The sequence below is a fragment of the Odocoileus virginianus genome, chromosome 10 (genome assembly GCF_023699985.2).
Source record: "Odocoileus virginianus isolate 20LAN1187 ecotype Illinois chromosome 10, Ovbor_1.2, whole genome shotgun sequence".
Taxonomy (NCBI): Eukaryota; Metazoa; Chordata; class Mammalia; order Artiodactyla; family Cervidae; genus Odocoileus; species Odocoileus virginianus.
This window is the reverse complement of record NC_069683.1, coordinates 31554182-31573924: the sequence shown is the minus strand read 5'-3', so window position 1 is coordinate 31573924 and position 19743 is coordinate 31554182. Positions and strand designations below refer to the sequence as shown.

General features: G+C 44.3%; 1 protein-coding gene across 9 annotated transcripts in view; it reads right to left on the bottom strand.

Annotated features, from left to right (window-relative positions):
* PPFIBP2 (PPFIA binding protein 2) overlaps window positions 1-19743 on the bottom strand; it is a 155077-nt gene that overhangs the window by 57332 nt on the left and 78002 nt on the right. For 7 of the 9 annotated variants that reach the window (XM_020896952.2, XM_020896955.2, XM_070473345.1 and 4 more), the window contains 2 exons: window positions 9913-10005; window positions 5704-5817 (listed from right to left, as the gene is read on the bottom strand). In XM_020896952.2, the coding sequence (XP_020752611.2) occupies window positions 5704-5817; window positions 9913-10005 (207 nt within the window). Of the gene's footprint in view, window positions 1-5703; window positions 5818-5966; window positions 6120-9912; window positions 10006-13962; window positions 14278-19743 lie in introns of those variants that run through there. The other 2 variants (XM_070473348.1, XM_070473349.1) reach the window with 2 other exon arrangements.

The following is a 19743-nucleotide window of genomic DNA, read 5'->3' as shown; positions in this document are numbered from 1 at the left end:
TCATGACTCAAGTGCCCCGTCTCCCTGGACAGATTTGTGTTCCCACAGGAGCATGTGCATAGCTCTGTTTAATGTCTTTTCTGAGGCAGAAATACTTTCCTCAAGGTGCTCTTTAGGAATTTATGAACTGGGTGCTGACGACGCTTTGCTGTGTTCACACATCTGGGCACACGGTCCCTCCCTCGACTCAGGGGCTGGAGCTGAGCCTGGGTCCTGCACTTTCCTGGCCATTATGCGATGGTCCAGTTTTTACAAAACTGGAAGAGCAGCTCTAAGAGATGGGCAGAGCAGAGTCCACACTGTCATCCTCTTTCTCTATAAATAAGAACATAGGTTCACTGACTTATCCAGATCAATCTCAAGCGTTAAATCTGCAGAAAGTCATGTCTGCAGACTCCAAATCCCCTCCATTTGTCATTCTCCACCCCTCACCTTCCCTCGTGGCTCAGAGGGTAGAGAATCTGCCTACAACGCAGGAAACCTGGGTTCGATCCCTGGGTTAAATTTCATTTAAATTAGTTGCATGGTAACCCACTCCAGTATTCTTGCCTAGAGAATCCCCATAGACATGGGAGCCTGGCGGGCTACAGTCCATGGGGTTGCAAAGAGTCGGACATGACTGAGTGACTAAGCATAGCACATACCTCACCTAAAAGGCAGCCAAGTCTATGGCCATACCACCCTGAACGTGCCTGATCTCGTCTAAAAGGCAGCCAACACAAATGAAGTTACCTGATGCCTGGAGCTCCAGGTCAGGTAGGAGGACTGAAATAGAGCCAGGGGTCCTTCCCAGTTTCCCCAAAGCTGGACTGCGTCTTCCAAGGAGCTCTGTAGCCTTTCCTCCTCCCACCTCGGATTCCTTATCCTTTCTTCTTCTTGGCACTAAACGTGGCTTCTGTTCTTGACACTGATTACATCTGCTGACGGCCGGTCTCTGCAAAGTACTCCCTTTGGTTTCCAGCTCTGGATGCAAGCTCTTCTCCACTGAAATCATCACCCTCTGGAGGCGGCTCAGCAAGCAGAGGCAGAGGAACCTCCCAGAGAACCCACGGAGGCCGCTCTAGAAAAAGCCACCAGGGACTTCCTGACCTGCTTAAGGAACCAGGGGGCAAATCTCAGCCCTGTGGGCTCCATTCTCAGACCAGTGAAAATAGTCTCAGGCGTGGCCCTTTGAATACCCACTTGTACATTTCCTGGGAAATGTCTCTTCCTAATGGGGAAGGTTCCCTGGGGAATCGAGACATGCTCAGTGAGTCAGAGACCATACCAGAGTAGGTGTTATCACAGGCAGTCCCAAGGGGTACTCACAGATGCTCTGTTCCCACCCTATGTTCTGCAACAGACTACAGATAAGAAGTATTTTGCCCTCAAATGTATCCATAATCTATGTGTATCTCATGTGGCCCTGTCTCTGTGCTGATTCTGTCTGGTCCTGGTTCACTTGTCTATCCCCATAGGTCTTCACGCTCTCCCTTTCTGGAGACCAGATGGGTAAGTGTGTAGAAGAAAACAGATGAGAGCTAAGAGATCAGTAGTCGTGTACAGATGTGAGAGTTGGACCATAAAGGAGGTTGAGCGCTAAACAATTGATACTTTCAATTTGTGGTACTGGAGAGAGCCCCTGGACAGCAAGGAGATCAAACTAGTCAATCTTAAAGGAAATCAACCCTGAATATTCACTGGAAGGACTGATGCTGAAGCTCCAATACTTTGTCCACCTGATGGGAAGAGCCAACTCACTGAAAAGACCCTGATGCTGGGAGGGACTGAGGGCAGGAGAAGGAGGTTGGATAAAGAGGATGAGATGGTTGGATGGCAGCAGTGACTCAATGGACATGAGTCTGAGCAAACTCTGGGAGATAATGAAGGACAGGAAAGCCAGGAGTGCTGCAGTTCATGGGGTTGTAAGGAACTGGACACAACTTAGTGACTGAACAACAACAAAGAGATCAGCACTTAGGAGAGGGGGCAGGCCAAGCCAGGCTGAGGGGTCCTTGGCTCACAAGTCGGGTGTGAAACTAACCTCCTCCCTCTTGGGCTCCTGGAGGGAGGCTGACATTGGTCAGGGGAACAGCTCTGGGGAGAGACAGCACAGTGGGGTTTGGAGCCCATGGATGCACAGGGTTTGGGTTAACGTTGTTGAGTATGGGTTTCCTTAAGTCTACCCTGTCTCAACAGTGATCTTCCAGCTGGCCCAAGGGGCCAAGTCTGGAATCAAGGTTGAAGATCAGAGGTCCATGGGCCAGGTTTAGCCTGAAGGTAAATATTGTGTGGTTCAAACTTTTTTTCTTTTTCCCATTTAAATTAGTTGCCAATTTTTTTTAACACATTATTGGGGATTTTTACAGACACTAATACCTGTTGCAGCTGATTTGTTATGTTAGTGAATATTGAAACACTCCAGTCAATAACATTCAGGTAACAAAAGACATATTAATATGTCTCTGGTCAGTAAGATGTTAAAACAGAAAGACCAATCTTTAAATCCTTATATGTATATTCCCAGCTTCTTGTGAAAACTGGAATATCTAGCAACACTGGGCATTCATGGGAGGTCAGCTGCCTCTTCAAACAGGATGTGTTCAAAGAGCAGGGCTGCTAGGAACTCGTTCCCAAGGGAAGCAGTGTCCATGTGCAGTCAGCAGGCCCTATGCTCCTTCAGAGCTCCTGGGCCTTTAACAGGAGGCCAGGTTGGCTTAGGCAAGAATAGTCTTGAGGGCTGACAGAAAAAGGTAATTGTTTGAGTCCATTTTCTGCCTCAAGGACATGAGTCATGCCTGCTTCTACCATGAGCCCGGGGCCCAGGATATCACAGTCAGATCAGGCAAGTCTCTGCCTGTCCCCAGTTAAGAGGACACTTAGGTACACACTCCAAGCTATAGATGGCATTACATCAGCACTGTGGTGCAAGAATTAAGCATCTTTTCAAACAGCATCAAACAGATTTCAGAGAAGCGTTAGCACGCGCAGAACATTCAACGTGGGACTTACAGCTGGCAACCCAACCATCTCCAGTTCAGGCACCACCAAGCCCAAACACATGAGTGGGCGCGATGCCTCCGAGGCCCCATAAGAACTTAACTCAGGATCCTCCAGGAGAGGAGTGCAATAGCACACTGCTTTCATTTTACCCTTGAAGGGCTGAGAGAACATGGTCAAAGTTATGGGCATAAAAATAACTTGGTTAAGTTCAGGAAGATCTTTCAACCTCACAGGGAGCAAATAAGAGCTACTACCCTCTAAAATCTACCAAGCCAAGATACCCACCTATGGTACATGCAAACCACATGACTGCTACCTCACCCACAGCACATAAGAAAGAAGATTTAGAATATAAACACGATGAAAAGGGTAGTTGAGCTTACGACTTTTAAAAAGTCTAAAAGCTGAACTTCTCTGGTGGTCCAGTGGATAAGAATCTGCCTGCCAATGCAGGGGACAAGGGTTCGATCCTTGGTCTGGGAAGATTTCACATGCCACAGGGCAACTAAGCCCGTGGGCCCCAACTACTGAGTCTGCACCCTAGAGCCTGTGCTGCACAAGAGAAGCCACCACAATGAGAAGCCTGAGCACCACAACTAGTGAGTAGCCTCTGTTCGCTGCACCCAGAGAAAGCCCTTGTGCACCAATGAAGACCCAGCACAGCTAAAAATAAAAAATTTTAAAAAAATAGTAATTTTTTTAAAAAGCCTAAATTCCAGTCTACGGGATAATGCTTAGGAGGACAAGGCAACCTCCCCGAGGTGGGGCTGGGAGCCAACATCGAACTCCTTGGTACAGAGACTCAATAAGGAAGCAGAAACATTGTCACGAGAAGGGTGTCAGGGGGCCGTGGAAGAGTAGAAGGGCGGTGGTCAGAGAGCTCAGGTACCACAATGGACCATTTTCTGACCTCCTATTATGTGGTTAGTTACTCACCAGGCACGACTTTCCTGAAACATTAACCTTCTGCCATTTTTCTTCCACGTTCCCTTCCACATGCAAGTTTTCCTGGTCTACATCTGTCTAGGTTCTTTTTTTTTTTTTTACAGCATTCCGTCATCTTCCTCCCTGGTCCCCATCCCAGAACTGTACCTTCTGCCTTCTTGAAAATATAATCTAGTGGGTTGTCCTATGCACTCCTGTGAAAATGCTTTTCTGCTATTTGAGATTTTTCCACCAGGCTATTTTTTTTCTCCTGAGTCTTCAGAAGAAGATTCAACTTTCAAAAATAAAAAGAACTCCTATTGTCATTCAGATTTCCAGGGAATATGATGAGCAAGAGAAATGGCACAGAATTTAAACAGAAAATCAAATGAAGCCAAGAACACGGTAACTTATTAATCATCAGTGAAAGGAAGAACTAAAAACAGTTTCAGAGCTGCTGGAACTAGTTTCTACAAAGACATTTGCATAAAAATACTGATTTTTTTTTTTTTTTTTTGAGTTCCTCAAATGCACTCAAAGCTAAGAAATACCTGGGACGTAAGACACTTATCCTGAGACCAGAGGTCATATTCAAAGCCTGTGTTCATTACTATTCTGTAAGAAATAATTTGAAGTTTATGCTGACCAGTAAAAAAAAAAAAAAAAAAAAAAAAAAGAACTTGGGGGGAAAGGATTATAAGCAGTTTTCTAATTGAACCCACTCATTTTAAAAGAAGGACTTTCATTCTTTAACTAGTGAGCACATTTTATGTGCCAGGTACCATATCAAGAGCTACAAAGTATACACACATAAACTTCAGTAATGGTTTATTTTTCAAAATAACTGCAATGCAAAAATGATGCAAGCTAAGGAAACCTATTAACTAGATATATCACATTAGTTCATAAAATATAATTTCTAATTAGCGTCTCAACAGATTCTGAAAACACCTGACAAAAATTCAACACCTCTTCCTAAAAACTGCTGCTCATTATTTACAATGGGGTCAGATTGTTCAGAAAGTCAATTTACTATAATATTTTTACAAAAAAAAAAATCTTTAGATGATAGTAAAGACAACAACAGTAACATTTAAAACTGGGAAAAAAACACTCCCTCTATGATGTAAAGCATAGAAAATCTGGAGACTAAATCATACCTCTGGTGAAAATATGTTTTTGTATATCACATGTACACACAGCAAAAAGGACCAACGAGAAACAAGAAGACATTTAAGAGATGTTTTTGAATGGTAAAAGAGCAGCTAATTTTTTTTCATTTTGATATATATTAAACTATATTAAAATATTATTTATGTAATAATGTGATCAATTTTATCAAAGAAAGGCACACAGAGCAAGTAGGGGAAGAAAGACGGTGGGAAAGAGGCACAAAATAAGCCTAATTGACTTTCGAAAACCCCAGATGCCACTTATAGGACAAAGGCGGTAGCCAGAACCATGGGCTACTTGGTCACGAGGAGTTAGCCAACGTGTGTCCCATGTGGTTGGCATGATAAGATGAGGGGGAATTGTGAGAGCTCCTCACTGAACAAGGCCTGGAGAAAGTGCCTTGGGAATCTGTGGAACCAGCCCGACAGGTTATTCCTCTCAGACCTGCCCTTCCCCACCCTCCCCCTCTAGTTTCACCTGCTGTGTAAACACCGCAAGCTGGGCGTCCAACCGTCCCTGCAGGCAGGACTGGCAAGGAAGGAGGGAGCTCTTTAACCTGGACCCAGAAAGGGGCTCACCCACACGGCTGCAGGACCCAAGGCCCTGGGCCTCACCCGCCCATACCTGTTGAAGCATCTCTTCGGCAGCATTGAGTTTCACCTGGTGCCCTTCCAGACACACTTCCAGGTCCCGAATCTTCTCTCCCTGGGCTTCCACTTGGTCTGTGAGGACACTCACCTGTCCCAAGAGATAAAGCACAGGTTGAGGATCAGGACTGGCTCCCCACACACCACTGACCCTGGATGTGAGAAGAAGGGCTGTTCCTTTTGGCGGGTGGCAAGTGGTGGAAATGTTCTAGATGAAGGAAACCCAGGTTATTTTCTTACCTGGCCGGGAAGTCTCAGCCACCACCCTGACAAGGTCGGTCACATTTCCAGCTCTTGACAGACTGAGGGGGAAAACACCCAGCGGCCACAAGAGTGGCCTCCGGGCTGGACTCTGGCTCTCTATGCCTCCACAGGGCTCCCTCGGCTGGCTTGCCAGGGCTTCTGCTACCTCACGTGGAAGCACAATCCAAACTTCTGTGCAGACGAGCCAATGACCTTCCCTCTCTCATCAGGGTGTGAGGACCGCTCACCTATCAGGCGAGGGTTCTGAAGCAATTAAGGAATGTGGGACGTAAAGGGCATGTATTAGCACTGACAACACTTGGCTGCAGAGAGGGTTTGCGCTTCACAGGCCAAAACATGACTCTAAGTCATAAATATATACAAGCCACACTGCGTAGACAGTGGCAGCAAAACAACTGTCTTTCTGAAGAAGAGTGAGACTGTCTATTGGAATTGTTAGTTCATAAAAATCCATTTACAATAAGTCATTTAAACTGTTCCCGAAATACAGACTGAGAGGATTTTCATAGCCTTCTCTATCAGCAAACAGCCTCAGGATGCTTTTTCCTTGTTTGTTATTAAAAGGTGACTCAGAGCAGAAAGAGGAAGAAAGCACAGGAGAAACCTCTGCCAAAATAAAGAAATCAAGTACTGGTAAACTGAGATCTTCTACAGCCTTCTTGTTTTTAACCAATGGTTGACTCATCGCTATTTACATATACATGACGGTAAATTATTTCTCAGTCTGTAAAGGAAAGATAGCTGGAGCATGAGCCTTAGTGTGAATTCCTTTATGAGTGTTTAAACAAACTTTATGAATTATCTCCCTTTTACAGAGGAACTAATCTTAATGAATATGACTGCTTTAAGCCTTTCCTTTTTATGTTCCTAAGTGATTAATGAATCATTGAAACATATTCCTGGAGCTGATGCATGGTGTGCTAATATTTCGATCATAATCCCCAAACGGGCACCTTATCCTTGCTGCCTAACATGATCAGCAGTCTGAGCCTTTCCAACTACTTACTCTACTTTCAAAGAGTAGCATTCTAGGGGTGGCCTTTGCTCCTTGGGTCCCAGAGTTTCTGTTTGGGAAGGATATGCTGTGATTAATCTTACTGTGAAGACTGATACCTAGAGAGTCTGTACCCCACTGTGGGGTCATGCACTGGGGTACCCAGAAAAATAATGCATGGTCTCTGGCCTCCTATAGCTTATAGCCCAGCTGCTCATACAACTCAGGATACACAGGGCTACGAATACTCTGAACATGAATACTCAGTCAAAGTTATGAACGGAAAGGTGTAGAAAGCTGGGACGAAATATGTAAAGATTCTAAATGTGACCTTTATTCAAGAAAAATACTTTTTGAGCCCCTACTACATGCTAGGAATAATTTTAGAAACTGAGGGGATACAAAAGTAGAAGAAGAAAAAAAAAGATGACAGTCCTTGCATTCAGAAGTTACATTCTAATGAAGATATATTAATAAAAGATTTTGGTTTTATTTGCTTTTAATTCTGGAAGCAACAAATTTTGCCCTGTCTGATTCCCCTTGCTCTTCTGCAGGTAAACCCAGGAAAACATTCTGGAGCAAGGGCTCCAATGAGTTGTGTCTGGCTGAGCTACCTTGTGAATTAAGCAAGGCTCTCCCATGCTGGGGGTCATGTCCGTGCCATGGAGCCTCTAGAGACAGTTGTGAGCACGTAAGAGCAACCCTGACAGCCTGTCTACAAGCCCCTGGAGGAACAGAAACCACTAAAATGGCCAGAAGGAACCTGACGCCCTACAGTCCATGGGGTCACAAAGAGTTGGACACGACTTAGGGACTGAACAACAGCAACGATCCACTTCCGACTTTTTTTGTAAGCAGCTTCCCGACTATGCTAGGATTATTTTAATAAGGATTATTCAAGAATTTGGGATTTTAAAACTATCAAAGAGAGTACTTCTGTATTAAACTGTAGTCCTCTAAATTGCTGTGGTTGTTTAGTTGCTAAGTCGTATCTGACTCTTTTGTAACCCCATGAACTGTAGCCTGCCAGGCTCCTTCTGGTCATGGGATTTCCCAGGCAAGAATACTGAATTGGACTACCATTTCCTTCTCCAGGTCCTCTAAATAGGAATGTCTTATTTCAGCCACGAAGGTTCCTGGTTCAATAGTTTGCAATTTCATACTGTTTGTAGCAAAATTCTAAATTGGACACATTCATTAGTCATGTCATTGGGATGGAGGTTAAAATTACACACCCCTCAAAACATCTGCACTCTACTGCTCTATATAATCTGGCCCCTGCTACCTCTCTGAAGGCAGTTCCCAGGCTCCTTCATGGTCACCAGCTCCAGCCACACAGGCCCTTCCTGTTGTTCCCACACACCAAGATCACTCCTACCTCAGAGTGTGCGCTGGATGGACCACCTCCTCTGCCTGGAATGTGCTTCTCCCAGTCTCCATGGGGCTTCCTCCCCAGTTCCTTAGGTCTCCTCCTATCAGGGAGGTCTTCCCTGACTACACAGTCCTTATCCTGCTTTCTTTTCTTCCATAGTATTTATCATCGCCAGAAACATTTTATGAATTGGTTTATTGTACATACACACATACACACACACACACATGCATGGAAGCTTGAGAACAAGGACTTTGTCTACACTCTTCACAGCTACCTCCCTAGCACCTAGAACCAGTGTCTACTGAGTTGTGGGCATGCAAACATTTTTTTAACAAATAAATCAATGAAGTGAAGAAAAACAGTCCTAGGATGCAAAATTGTGTAGTTGTATATTTGGCCTGAGCTTAATTTTTTAAAATAGGGGCAGGACAGGAGAAGTAAAAAGATTGGAAGAAAAGGCCAATGTGTTAAATTCTTTTTGATGTCCCAAAGTTTCTAAAATAATCATATATTCTATCAATACTTCTATTCATAAAATAAAGTGAAATGAATAAAGAAATAAGGTAAAATAGAAGGGAAAAAGTCAAACATACTGTAGCCTCTAAACACTAGTGCTAACTTTAGTGCTCTAAGCTAAGGCCCGTAGTCTAGGGAGGGGCCCAGAATCCTACACTTGCCTCCTCCCTTCTGTTCCACTATCAGTCTTCACCACCACCCTCAAAGTTCTTTTTTAGAAGCTGGGATTAAGATATTAGTCTTAATATTCTCCAAATCATCAGGCACAGTGACTGATGCGTAAACAGCACTCAGCTTTTCAGAATGCGAAGCAAGTTTTCAGACCCAAAACTATCTTTGACTCTTTGCTTCTGAAAAGTTTTGGAGTTCCTTTTTTCAAAGTAAAGAATCCACTTGCAATGCGGGAAACCTGGGTTCTATCCTTGGGTTGGGAAGATCCCCTGGAGAAGGGAAAGGCTACCCACTCCAGTATTCTGGCCTGGAGAATTCCATGGATTATAGTCCATAGGGTGGCAAAGAGTCGGGCATGACTAAGAGAATTTCACTTTCACTTTTCTTCAAAGTAAGAGCGTCACCAAAGCCTTATTAACCCATGTTAACAGCTCCAGGGGATTTGGCCTCAAAGTGATCAGTTTGGATCCAACTCCAGACGAACTGAGGCTGATCCTGTGAGCATCCATCCTGGGGCTTTTAAAGCAGCTTTGTTTTACTAGTGACATGAGGACACATCTTATCTCCTTTGCAAGATTCCTGGAGGACAGGGCCCCATTTAATCAGCCTGGTCACAGAGCTTCCAGTGCATAGAGGGAAGTACTCTCATAGTCTGTGATAAATAAATGAATCCATTCACAGCCTCCCAAAGCCAACTGTGTCCCTAGTTACTTTCTGCTTTGTTTCAGAAAAAGTCTTTTGAGAAACATACACTCTGAGAACAGGAGATACCCCACAGAGAAAACCCTTAGTACTTCCCTCCCACTTAAAGCAGCTACAGAGTTGGAGGTAACAGAACAAAGTGATTCCCACCAGAAAGGACTCACCTGTAATATGAGGGACTCCTTATCTCCTTCTAGACGTGCTAAGCGTTCCTGGTATGTTTCATTACCAGCAGCACTGTGGTGATTTACCTGGGACTAAAGGGAAAAGAAAAAAATCACACACTTAAAAAACTGGCAAAACATCTTACCAACTTCCAAATGAAGTATGCAACTGGTGAGGACAGTTTCACTGATTATCTATGCAAACAACCCACCTCAACAGGAAACCACAAGATGTCGAAACCACTTCAAGGAGGACCAGACCAGATGCCAGTGATAGGTGTGCCATGAAAGTTGGCAAAACCACCCCCTGGATGACCTCACCTTTGGCTAGAAAGGCTCTCATGGAACTCCAGACCCGGCGGTGCCTGACGTGACTGGGCGTGTTGGGTCTGGTTTGGTTGGAGGCACAGCCTGCCAGCCGCACCAACAGCAATATGGGTCCACCTCTTTGAGGAGACCAGGGAGCTGACACCATCCACCAAGGTACAATGTGGGAACAACCCCGGTGCAGACATCGTCTCCTGACTCTCCTGCCAGGGTTCTCCAAAGCCGAGGCACACTTTACTGCATGGAGGCCCATCCTGAACATTGCAGAGAGCATGAAGGATGGGGGATGTCAACTGCAGGCTCTTCATCTACTCACTTGTTCCCTTCCGGGAGTGGACAGTCTCACCCCTCAATAAGGGCTGTGACAGTCAAGGTGGACATGGAGTTGCTGCAGTGCTAAAGCTGAGAGGAGTAAGCCAGGATGAAACAGCTTGAGAAGAACCCAAATGACAGCCAGAGGATCTCCAGGGCCAAGTAGAAGGAAAACACAGGAAATACAAGGAAGCCAGAAACCATGGAAATCAGAGGTGAGGGAGGTTTGACACAGCAGAGGAGAGGCAAATCTTATAAAATGTCTTGAGCTAGAGACAGGAGCTGCAGTCACTTTCTGGGTGTGTCTGCCCTGGTTGTAGGCAGGGAGGAGGGAGGTAGCTGCTAATGGAACTGAACAGGACCAGCATCTCCCACGCACCCTTCCTTCACAGTGAATTTAAGGCCCAAATCAGAACCACATTCCAACCTTCAGAATGGGCTTTCCAATCCTCTTTCATTAAGAAAAGACATCACCTCCTTTCCCTTGTCCTGCCTCTTCCCCAGTGCACTGCCTAGGTGAGGGCAGGTGGCGGAGCCAGGCCTGGCTCTAAAAAAGAAACAGGGACCAAGAATTCTATATTCAAGCCTTGGGGTGTGACTTTTGAGAGAAGCACCAGCTGCTTGTTGAAGGTGCAGTGGGAGGGTGAGCCCAGGGGCCATTTCCCAGGGCGGCTGTGCCAGACACAGGCCAGACAGACAGGACACCCCTGCCATTCCCCTGCCTCTTCCTCCAGCCCCTCTCCAGTCTGCATCTTGTTCATTGTTAGGGACGCTCTTTCATATCATAAACAAAGGGCCTTGACAATCACCAAAGGCTTCTCTGTGTTGAGAGCAGTTTATTATTATTCCATTAATCAATATTCCAGTCATCACATGGTCAAACACTGACTAGTATCCAAAGATATAATTATAACCAACATTTTCTCAGAACTTAACGAGAGAGGAAAATAGTTTTTAACAGCAGGTCAATTGCTTCTCTGTCCAAGAACTCACATGATGGTGATTTTCAGAGGAGAGAGAAAAAGGAAAGGACCCAGGCATCCAAGTGAAGCTGTGTGTGTCCAAACCCAGTGCCAAAGTCAGCATGTGCACAGGGCCACCCAGCACTGGCAGCTGCCACTTGCCCCACAGGAGGTGAAGGGAAGGCTCCTTCCACAAGACTCCAGTAAACTACCTTACCACCCGGGGCTCTGTCAGATGGAGTGGTGGGTTCATGCTACCCACACAATCACCCAGAGAAGCAGCTAGTTGATTAAAAAAAAAGAAGTTGACATCGTAAGTTCAGTTAATACACAAACTGCATGTCCTAGAATCATAGAAGTAGATTTTTTAAAAAGATATGAATCCATTCTAGCAGTCAGTGGAAAAAGGGAAGCACAACTGAGTTAAAAGATACACAGGTTCGTATGATAAACTCCAGGTGACTCTAGGAGAAGCACAACTCTTCCTAAGGAAGGGAGAAACTTCCTTCCTTTTCATAAAGAGACTCTGTGCAGTGGGATAAACAACATTCATGGTGATAGCCTCACAGTAAACAGAGCCAGCAGAACTCATTGCTCTCGTATGATGCTCTCAAATAGGTCAAAGGTTAGTCAATTCATGGGCCAGAGATCGAAGCAATTCCATGGAGACTAATACAACGTGGTCCAAGCACTGTGCTCTAGACACAAAGCAGGCAGTAAGGCAGAGATCACCATGTGCCAGGCACCGTTGAGACCACTTTACATATACTAATTCATTTAATCTTTCCCACAACTCTGCTAAAAGGGTGCTATTTTTATTCTAATTTTACACTGAAAGAAACTGCAGCACAAAGTGTATGAACAAGGCACAAATGGATTATTTGTCTAAGTTGTGTGTGTGTGTGTGAGTTGCTCAGTCGTGTCCAACTCTGCAACCCCGTGGACTGTAGCCCGCCAGACTCCTTTATCCATGGATTCTCCGGGCAAGAATACTGGAGTGGGTTGCCATTTCCTTCTCCAATTATACTTCATATGTAACAAATACTTTTGTTTATAATTCAAACTTTTGTATATACATGTGTTGTTTTCATATATTGTCTAAGTTACTACATATTAAATTAGTAAGCTCTCTGTTATAGCTTAACTGAAGAGCAGATCAGTATAAATTTTGTTTCATACATTGGGATAAGAAAGTTCACTTAAAGTATAATATTTAAAAATGCTCTATGAGCCTAAATATTCATTAAGAGGAAATAATTTAAAAAAAAAACTATGGTTCACCAATATTATGTACAACTTGTAGCATCTTAACATATGAGGCAAGTATTTACGAACCATCCTACAAATAAAATAGTAGGATAGTGAAAGCAGCAAGATTAAAAGAATCATTCAGTGTGATACTGAAAAAATACTATCCAGGGACTTCCCTGCTGGTCCAGTGGCTGAAACGCTGCACTCCCAATGCAGGGGGCCCAGGTTCGATCTCTGGGCAGGGAATTAGAACCCACCTGCTGCAACTACGACCAGGCGCAGCCAAATAAAATAAATAATAAAAAAAAATGACTATCCAGTTCCATAAGTATTGATAAATGTATGAAAACAAATCAAGTGTCTGGAAGGTTACAGAACAACCCTTAACAGTGCTCTCTTCTGGGGCAATTTCTGGGCTATGAACAGCTGGGACTGGGAGGTTTGGTCAAGATTGGTTTTTACTTTAACCACAATATTTGAGCTTCTTACAAAAATATAGTTACTCGAGTAATTAAAATACATTTCAAAGGCTAGAAGCACTGTTTGAGAAACTAGAAGAGTAGGTCTAGGAACTTTGTTCCTCCCCTACAGACTTGAGTGGCTTCCCAGGTGGCACAGTGGTAAAGAACCCACCTGCCAAAGCAAGAGACCTAAGAACGACCGGTTCATTTCCTGGGTCAGGAAGGTCTCCTGAAGGAGGAAATGGCAACCCACTCCACTGTTCTTGCCTGGAGAATCCCATGGTCAGAGGAGCCCACAGGGTCTCAGAGTTGGACTCGACTGAAGCTTCTGAGCACACACACAGCAGACTTGAGGGGCGTGTCCTCGGCCGGCAGTCTGCACGTGCGACTGCTGCTCGTGGCAGGAAGGTCCCTCCCTCAACCCAGTCACCATTCTAGAGGAACAGGGCGTCTTCCTCTCTAAGAGTGTGCAAAAGGCACTGCTCTTCTCCAGCAAGTTTTTAAAAGCTATTAAACAGCAGTGAGATAATGTCCCAGGCAGAAGTCTGCTGTATTATCATCCTTTGCTTTTGGTGAAGTTCAGAGTCCTGTGTTTTCTCTTCTACATAAGGCTGACAGCTCTCAGGAAAACTGCACACAAGCCTTAACCGGGCACAGACCAGGATAAAATACCACTTCTACCTGAAGAACCTGGAAAGCATCAGAAAACAGGGCCAAGAAGATTAGTTTAGCATCACCTTGTTGCATGCCAACATTCATTAGCCAAAGGTGTGGATTTGAGCTTTAGTGAATAAATGCATTCTGTCTTCCAATAATTGAGCAATAAGTTGTCATTTGTTGGCATCATTCTTGGATTATAAAATGTCAGTATCATCAGGGCATTAAAAAGCCAGATGGTTATGAAAATTATTGAAAAACAATTAAAAAGACAGTGGAACACAACTCTGTTTTGCCCCACTTTAAGAAGAGCTTGCTTTGTCAGAGGGTACACCTGCTTCCTTAATTCTAACAGTGGCATTGCGGTAGAAGGTTTGGATCAATACTGAGATCACCAACTGGCTCCCTGAGTGATTCCAAGGTTTGGGAGTCTCTGAAAAGTCTGGTCCACATTCTCTATTAGGTAAATCAGTGGTGGAGTGGTTGCCCAGCTCTCCACACATGAAGTCAGAAAGAGAGAACCATGTCAACATTCCACTGAGAAGGAGAAAGTCACACTGAATTCTGAAGGAATCTAATAGAAAATGCTAAGTTTCTATTCCTCCCCACCTGGTACAGCAAGTGATCTAAAAAGAGTTCTGTACAGTTCTACTCTATTAAGGATGCTCATCCCATTGATGAATATAATTTTTTTAAAAAAAGAGGTCATTTTTCAACTCATTGTTAGTCCCTAGGCTGGATCTATACAATGAAATTCTGATGTACTAAGGTGTAATACACATATATTTGATCAAATTTTCTCCTCTTCTCTTTTGATGGTTATTTCTACAAATGTGACAGAGGGGAAAACTGAATCTTCTCATCCAAACTTTCTATGATCAGAGCTATTCTTAAAACTACAATTCATGTTAGTTACCTGATATAATATTTTGTGGGACCAAGAGATATTGTGAAGGCAAGGGATCTGTGTACACTATGGAGGTGAAGAGGCAACTACAGACTGCCACTGCCATGACCTCTTGCATCTCTTACTGAGGGATGCCACAGTGAAGTATATACCCTCTCTTATATCACAGAAATGAATCAGCACGGGGTGTTCTTGTGTGCATATTGTCAATAACACAGAAACTTTAGCCAAGACTATTGAAGCCAAGCCACCTTTGCTTCTATCAAAGCTTTGCTATCAAGAAGCTGGGCAAAGTCTTGGATAAAGGAATCCATCCTGTAAAACCCACATCTCTTCAAGGGAAATATAAAACACAACTCAGAAATACCACATCCAGGTCTTCCCCAGATGCTCAACATCACTAACAGAGAAATGCAAATCAAAATGATGATGAGGACTTCCCTACTACTTCAGTGGTTAAAAATCTTCCTGCCAATGCAGGGGACATGGATTCCATTCCTGGTCTGGGAAGATCCCACATACCATGGGCCAACTAAACTCGTGTGCCACAACTACTGAGTCCCCGTGCCCTCCACAATTGAAACTGCTGCAATGAGAAGTTCATACACTAGAGAGTAACTAGAGAGTAGTCCTTGCTCACCATAACTAGAGAAAACCTGGGCACAGCAACAAAGACCCAGCATAGATTTAAATAAATAAATAAAATTTAAAAAGAAAAAAACAATGAGGTACCACCTTACGCTGGTCAGAATGACCATCACCAAAAAGTCTACAAATAATAAATGCTGGAGAGGGTGTGGAGAAAAAGAAATCTGCCTATACTGCTGATAGGAATGTAAATTGCTGCAGCCACTATGAAAAACAGTATGGAGGTTCCTTAAAATATTAAAAATGAAGTTACCACATGATCCAGAAATCCCACTGCTGGGCATTTATCTGGAGAAAACTTTAATTCAAAAAGATATATGTACACCTAGCCAGACACAGAGATGACCTAAATGTCCATCAACAGATGAACAGATAAGAAGATGTGACATATTCTTATAATGGAGTCTAACTCAGCCATAAAAAGATTGAAATAATGCCATTTGCAGCAACATGGATGGACATAGAGGTTATCATGTTAAGTTAAGCAAGTCAAAGACAAATAGCATGTAATATCACTTACTTGTGGATCTAAAATATACAAATGAACTTATTCATAAAACATAAGCAGACTCACTCTGGCCACCTGATGTGAAGAGCCAACTCACTGGAAAAGACCCTGATGCTGGGAAAGATTGAGGGCAGGAGGAGAAGGGGGTGACAGAGGATGAGATGGTTGGATGGCATCACCGACTCAATGTACATGAGTTTGAGCAAGCTCTGGGAGGCAATGAAGGACAGGGAAGCCTGACATGGCTGCAGTTCATGGGGTTGAAAAGAGTTGGACATGACAGCGACTGAACAACAACAGACAGACTCACAGACACAGAAGCAAACTTATGGTCACCAAAGGGGGAGGGGGCAGGGAAGGGATAAATTAGGAACTGGGGATTAACATATACACACGAGTGTACATAAAACCGATAAACAGCAAGATCCTACTGTAAAGCACAGGGAACTATGTTCAAAATCTTGTAATAACCTATAAAAGAACCTGAAAAAGAATATCTGTATCTATATAACTGAATCACTTTGCTGTATAACAGAAACTAACACATTATAAAATCAACTATACTTCAATTTAAAAAAAAAAGTATTTCCCAGGCCTTGAGAGTGACATTGATGAGTCCTCAGGAACAGAGACAATACAGCATCTTGACTCCTACAGGCTGTGGCTCTCTTTCTAGAAGACCCAACATACTATTGATGCTGGGACTGGGCAGGCCTCATGTACAGCTCCAGCAGTCTATAGCCTATAGTGGGGTTATGTTCTAAGCCATCTCTGAATGGAAGAGAGAGACTTCACAGTGAGGGAGCAGGCACGCAGGGTGATCTGTGGTTGGGAGTCATGGAGTTGAGCATGCTAGCTAATCAGCCTCAGTCATTAGGAGAGAAGTGGGAGGGGGAGAGAGGACTGTATGGGCCCAGGAAGCATAGGACTGACCACCAAGATTCCAGCATGAAGAGAGTCTCTATAGAAAGGGCATTTGGGGCTACACAAAGCTTAATCTGAGTCCTGCCTCCTACCTCTTCCATGGGTCAGTGAATAAGGGGTTTACCCTTAGTTAAGTTCCTCATGCACCAAGAGCTGGATGCTAGCAGACTTGAGAAATAATGGGTTTTCCGTATCTTGGGGGTATTGCATTTTTATTAGAGGTGAGTTATCAGAGGATATTTAAGATGCCCCCCCAAACCTGCATCATTAGTTGTACAAAGCAAAAACAAAACCCTCAGTTTCCCTCTTGCTTTCTTGCTGAGAGAAAGCAACAGGCTGGGATCATTACCTTCGCTGTAACTATTTGGCACAAGTGAGGGCTACCATCTTCTTGGAGATTTCTCGCCCCTCCCAGCCTCTGATGCGAAGCTTGGATGGTTGAATCCTTCCTCTGAATTTTTAAACTGAGAAACAGAAAATGGTAGCAGTTGTGCTAGAAGGTTCTGAGGTTGTCAGTGGCCATGTCTTCTGAGGTTGTCAGTGGAGGAAGTTGGTTTGTGACAAGAGTCAGCTAGGAAGCCAGCATTCATGGAAACACAAATGAAAGCCAAGAAAGAGATTGGTGGCATTCTCACCCTGGTTCTTGCTGGCCAAAGACAATGATATAACCCTGTGCTTCCTGTTGGTCCCCTGTTGGCCTGTAGTGGCTCAAACCAAGTTTCAGTTACAGGCAACCAAAGTCCTGGCTAAAGCATTTGTCTCAGATGGTGATGAGTCCAATAAGTGAAATTTACTCCTGTGGAAACACACTTACTAGGAAGCATTCCTGCTACTTGGATACAGTACTGAGTTACAAAGGGATTCTGCCTACTGTTTCCTGAATTGCTTGAACTGGCAATTGTTAAGGAAGAATTGTCAGTTCGGAGCCAACTATAGTTAAAACCAGGATTATCATCAAGGGCTAACAGGGATCTGCTTTGTGGCACAGGGCGTGTCTGTGTGGGATGCATGGGGAGGAAAGAGGCACCCACTCTCCTTCATGTGTGAGACAGCTGACTTTATGTCTACTACCTGTTTGCCTCCATTCTTACTTCTCCAGTAGAGCAAGAAGGTTAAGAAGGGAATAGTACCAGATGCATTAGGCCCATGGGCATCAACTAGGTGTGTGTGAGGAGAGATAAAACAAAGAAAAATAGGTTAAACACAAATGAACAGGAATCTAAAGTAGGGCTAAAAGACATAGGGTGGATGGGAAATGAATAAATGAAGGGCAGTAAGAACACAAAAACAGGGACTTTCTTGGTGGTCCAGTGGTTAAGAATCAGCCTTCCAATGCAGGGCACATGGGTTTGATCCCTGGTCGGGAAACTAAGATCCCACGTGCTGTGGAGCAACTACTAAGCCTGAGTACTGCAGAACCTATGTGTCACAACTAGAAAAGCCCACGCAACACCACAAAGACCCAGCACAGCCAAAAAAAAAAAAAAGAACATAAAATACCTAATAACATGTTTAAGAAGTTATGTTGAAAGAATAACCTGCCCTACATAGCTGTACAAATGCCAGGTCTGAAAGCTGCAGCTTCCCTGCTCCCACCCTTTACTCATCTGGACTTCAAGGCAGGGGAGTCCCTGGGGAGATTGTTGGGACGGGGCTTCCCTATTCATGTACAGAATTCTGACAGCCTCCTCCTCCAAAAGGCAGGACCTCCTGTGCAGAATGACAGCTGGGAATAATCAGGAGGCGGGGCTGCACTAACCATGCACAAGCTCAGGTAGGTCACCTCATCTCAAGCTTAAATAGAGGAAGTCATACCTCACAGAGGGACAGAGAGGGTCAGTGAGGTCATTAAACACAAAGACGTGTGGGAATAAATGTGCAGTGCGCTTTAGAGTAAGATGCTCTAATGCTTCCTCTGTGTAACATAAACAGTTTTTGAATGATCGTGGAAACATGGAACTCATTTAAATAGCTTTGTTTAAGCTAAAAGACCAAAACGTAGTTAGATACAGCTCATCCCTTGCACTGACGGCTTTAATTAACTCATTCTTTTTGCGCAAGAGAACAAAAAAGGGCAATATTTCCCATAGACACCTATGAAGTATCTAAAGATCTGAACAAACAACCAAGGGAACAATAACCCAAATGCTTTGGGGCTGGAAAGAAACAAAGTGCCTAAGGAACAACATAGAACCCACTGTTAGCTAAGAGCTCTGGAATCATGCCTGCGGTGCCAACAGCTGAGAACCTGTTCTTTCCATTGTCCCTGAAAACGTGCCCACGTTCGGAGTCGTATGTACATGGCCACAGTCTCTCTTTTCTATGAGCGTCCTACTACCGTAAGTCCTCGGTGCTACATACATGCTTACGATCACCACGAAGAGAATTTCAATAGCTAATAATGACCGATCATAAATACCTAAATTTTTCTGCTGTTCCAATCTGAAACTCAGGTCAATTAGTTAAACATGAGTTTTCCAGCTGAACCCCCAGCCAAGCCCCTGGCAGCATCCTCAGAGTCATCACCCTCTGACTCTAGTGGCCAGTCAGATTCCCCAATGCTTGCTCACTCTTGGCCTGGTCCCTCCATTGTACTGAGTAGCATGGCCAAGGGATGGCCATATTAGATCTCTGCAGAGTTTTGGAGGGGGTGAGTGCCACAGATGCAGGCCATGAGGAATCCCCAGAAGTCTGACTCTTTCACAGGCTGGCTGGCCTCTGCCGGGAGCGTGTGCCTTCCTCCTGTGCTCTGGTACATTCTCAGGGGGTGTTGAGTGAGGGCAGTTCTGCAGCATTCCTTTGGGGGCATGTCCTAGGGGACCTCCTGTCAGCATGGCACCTCACTGAATATGAGGAAAGAGCTGGTTCCAGAAC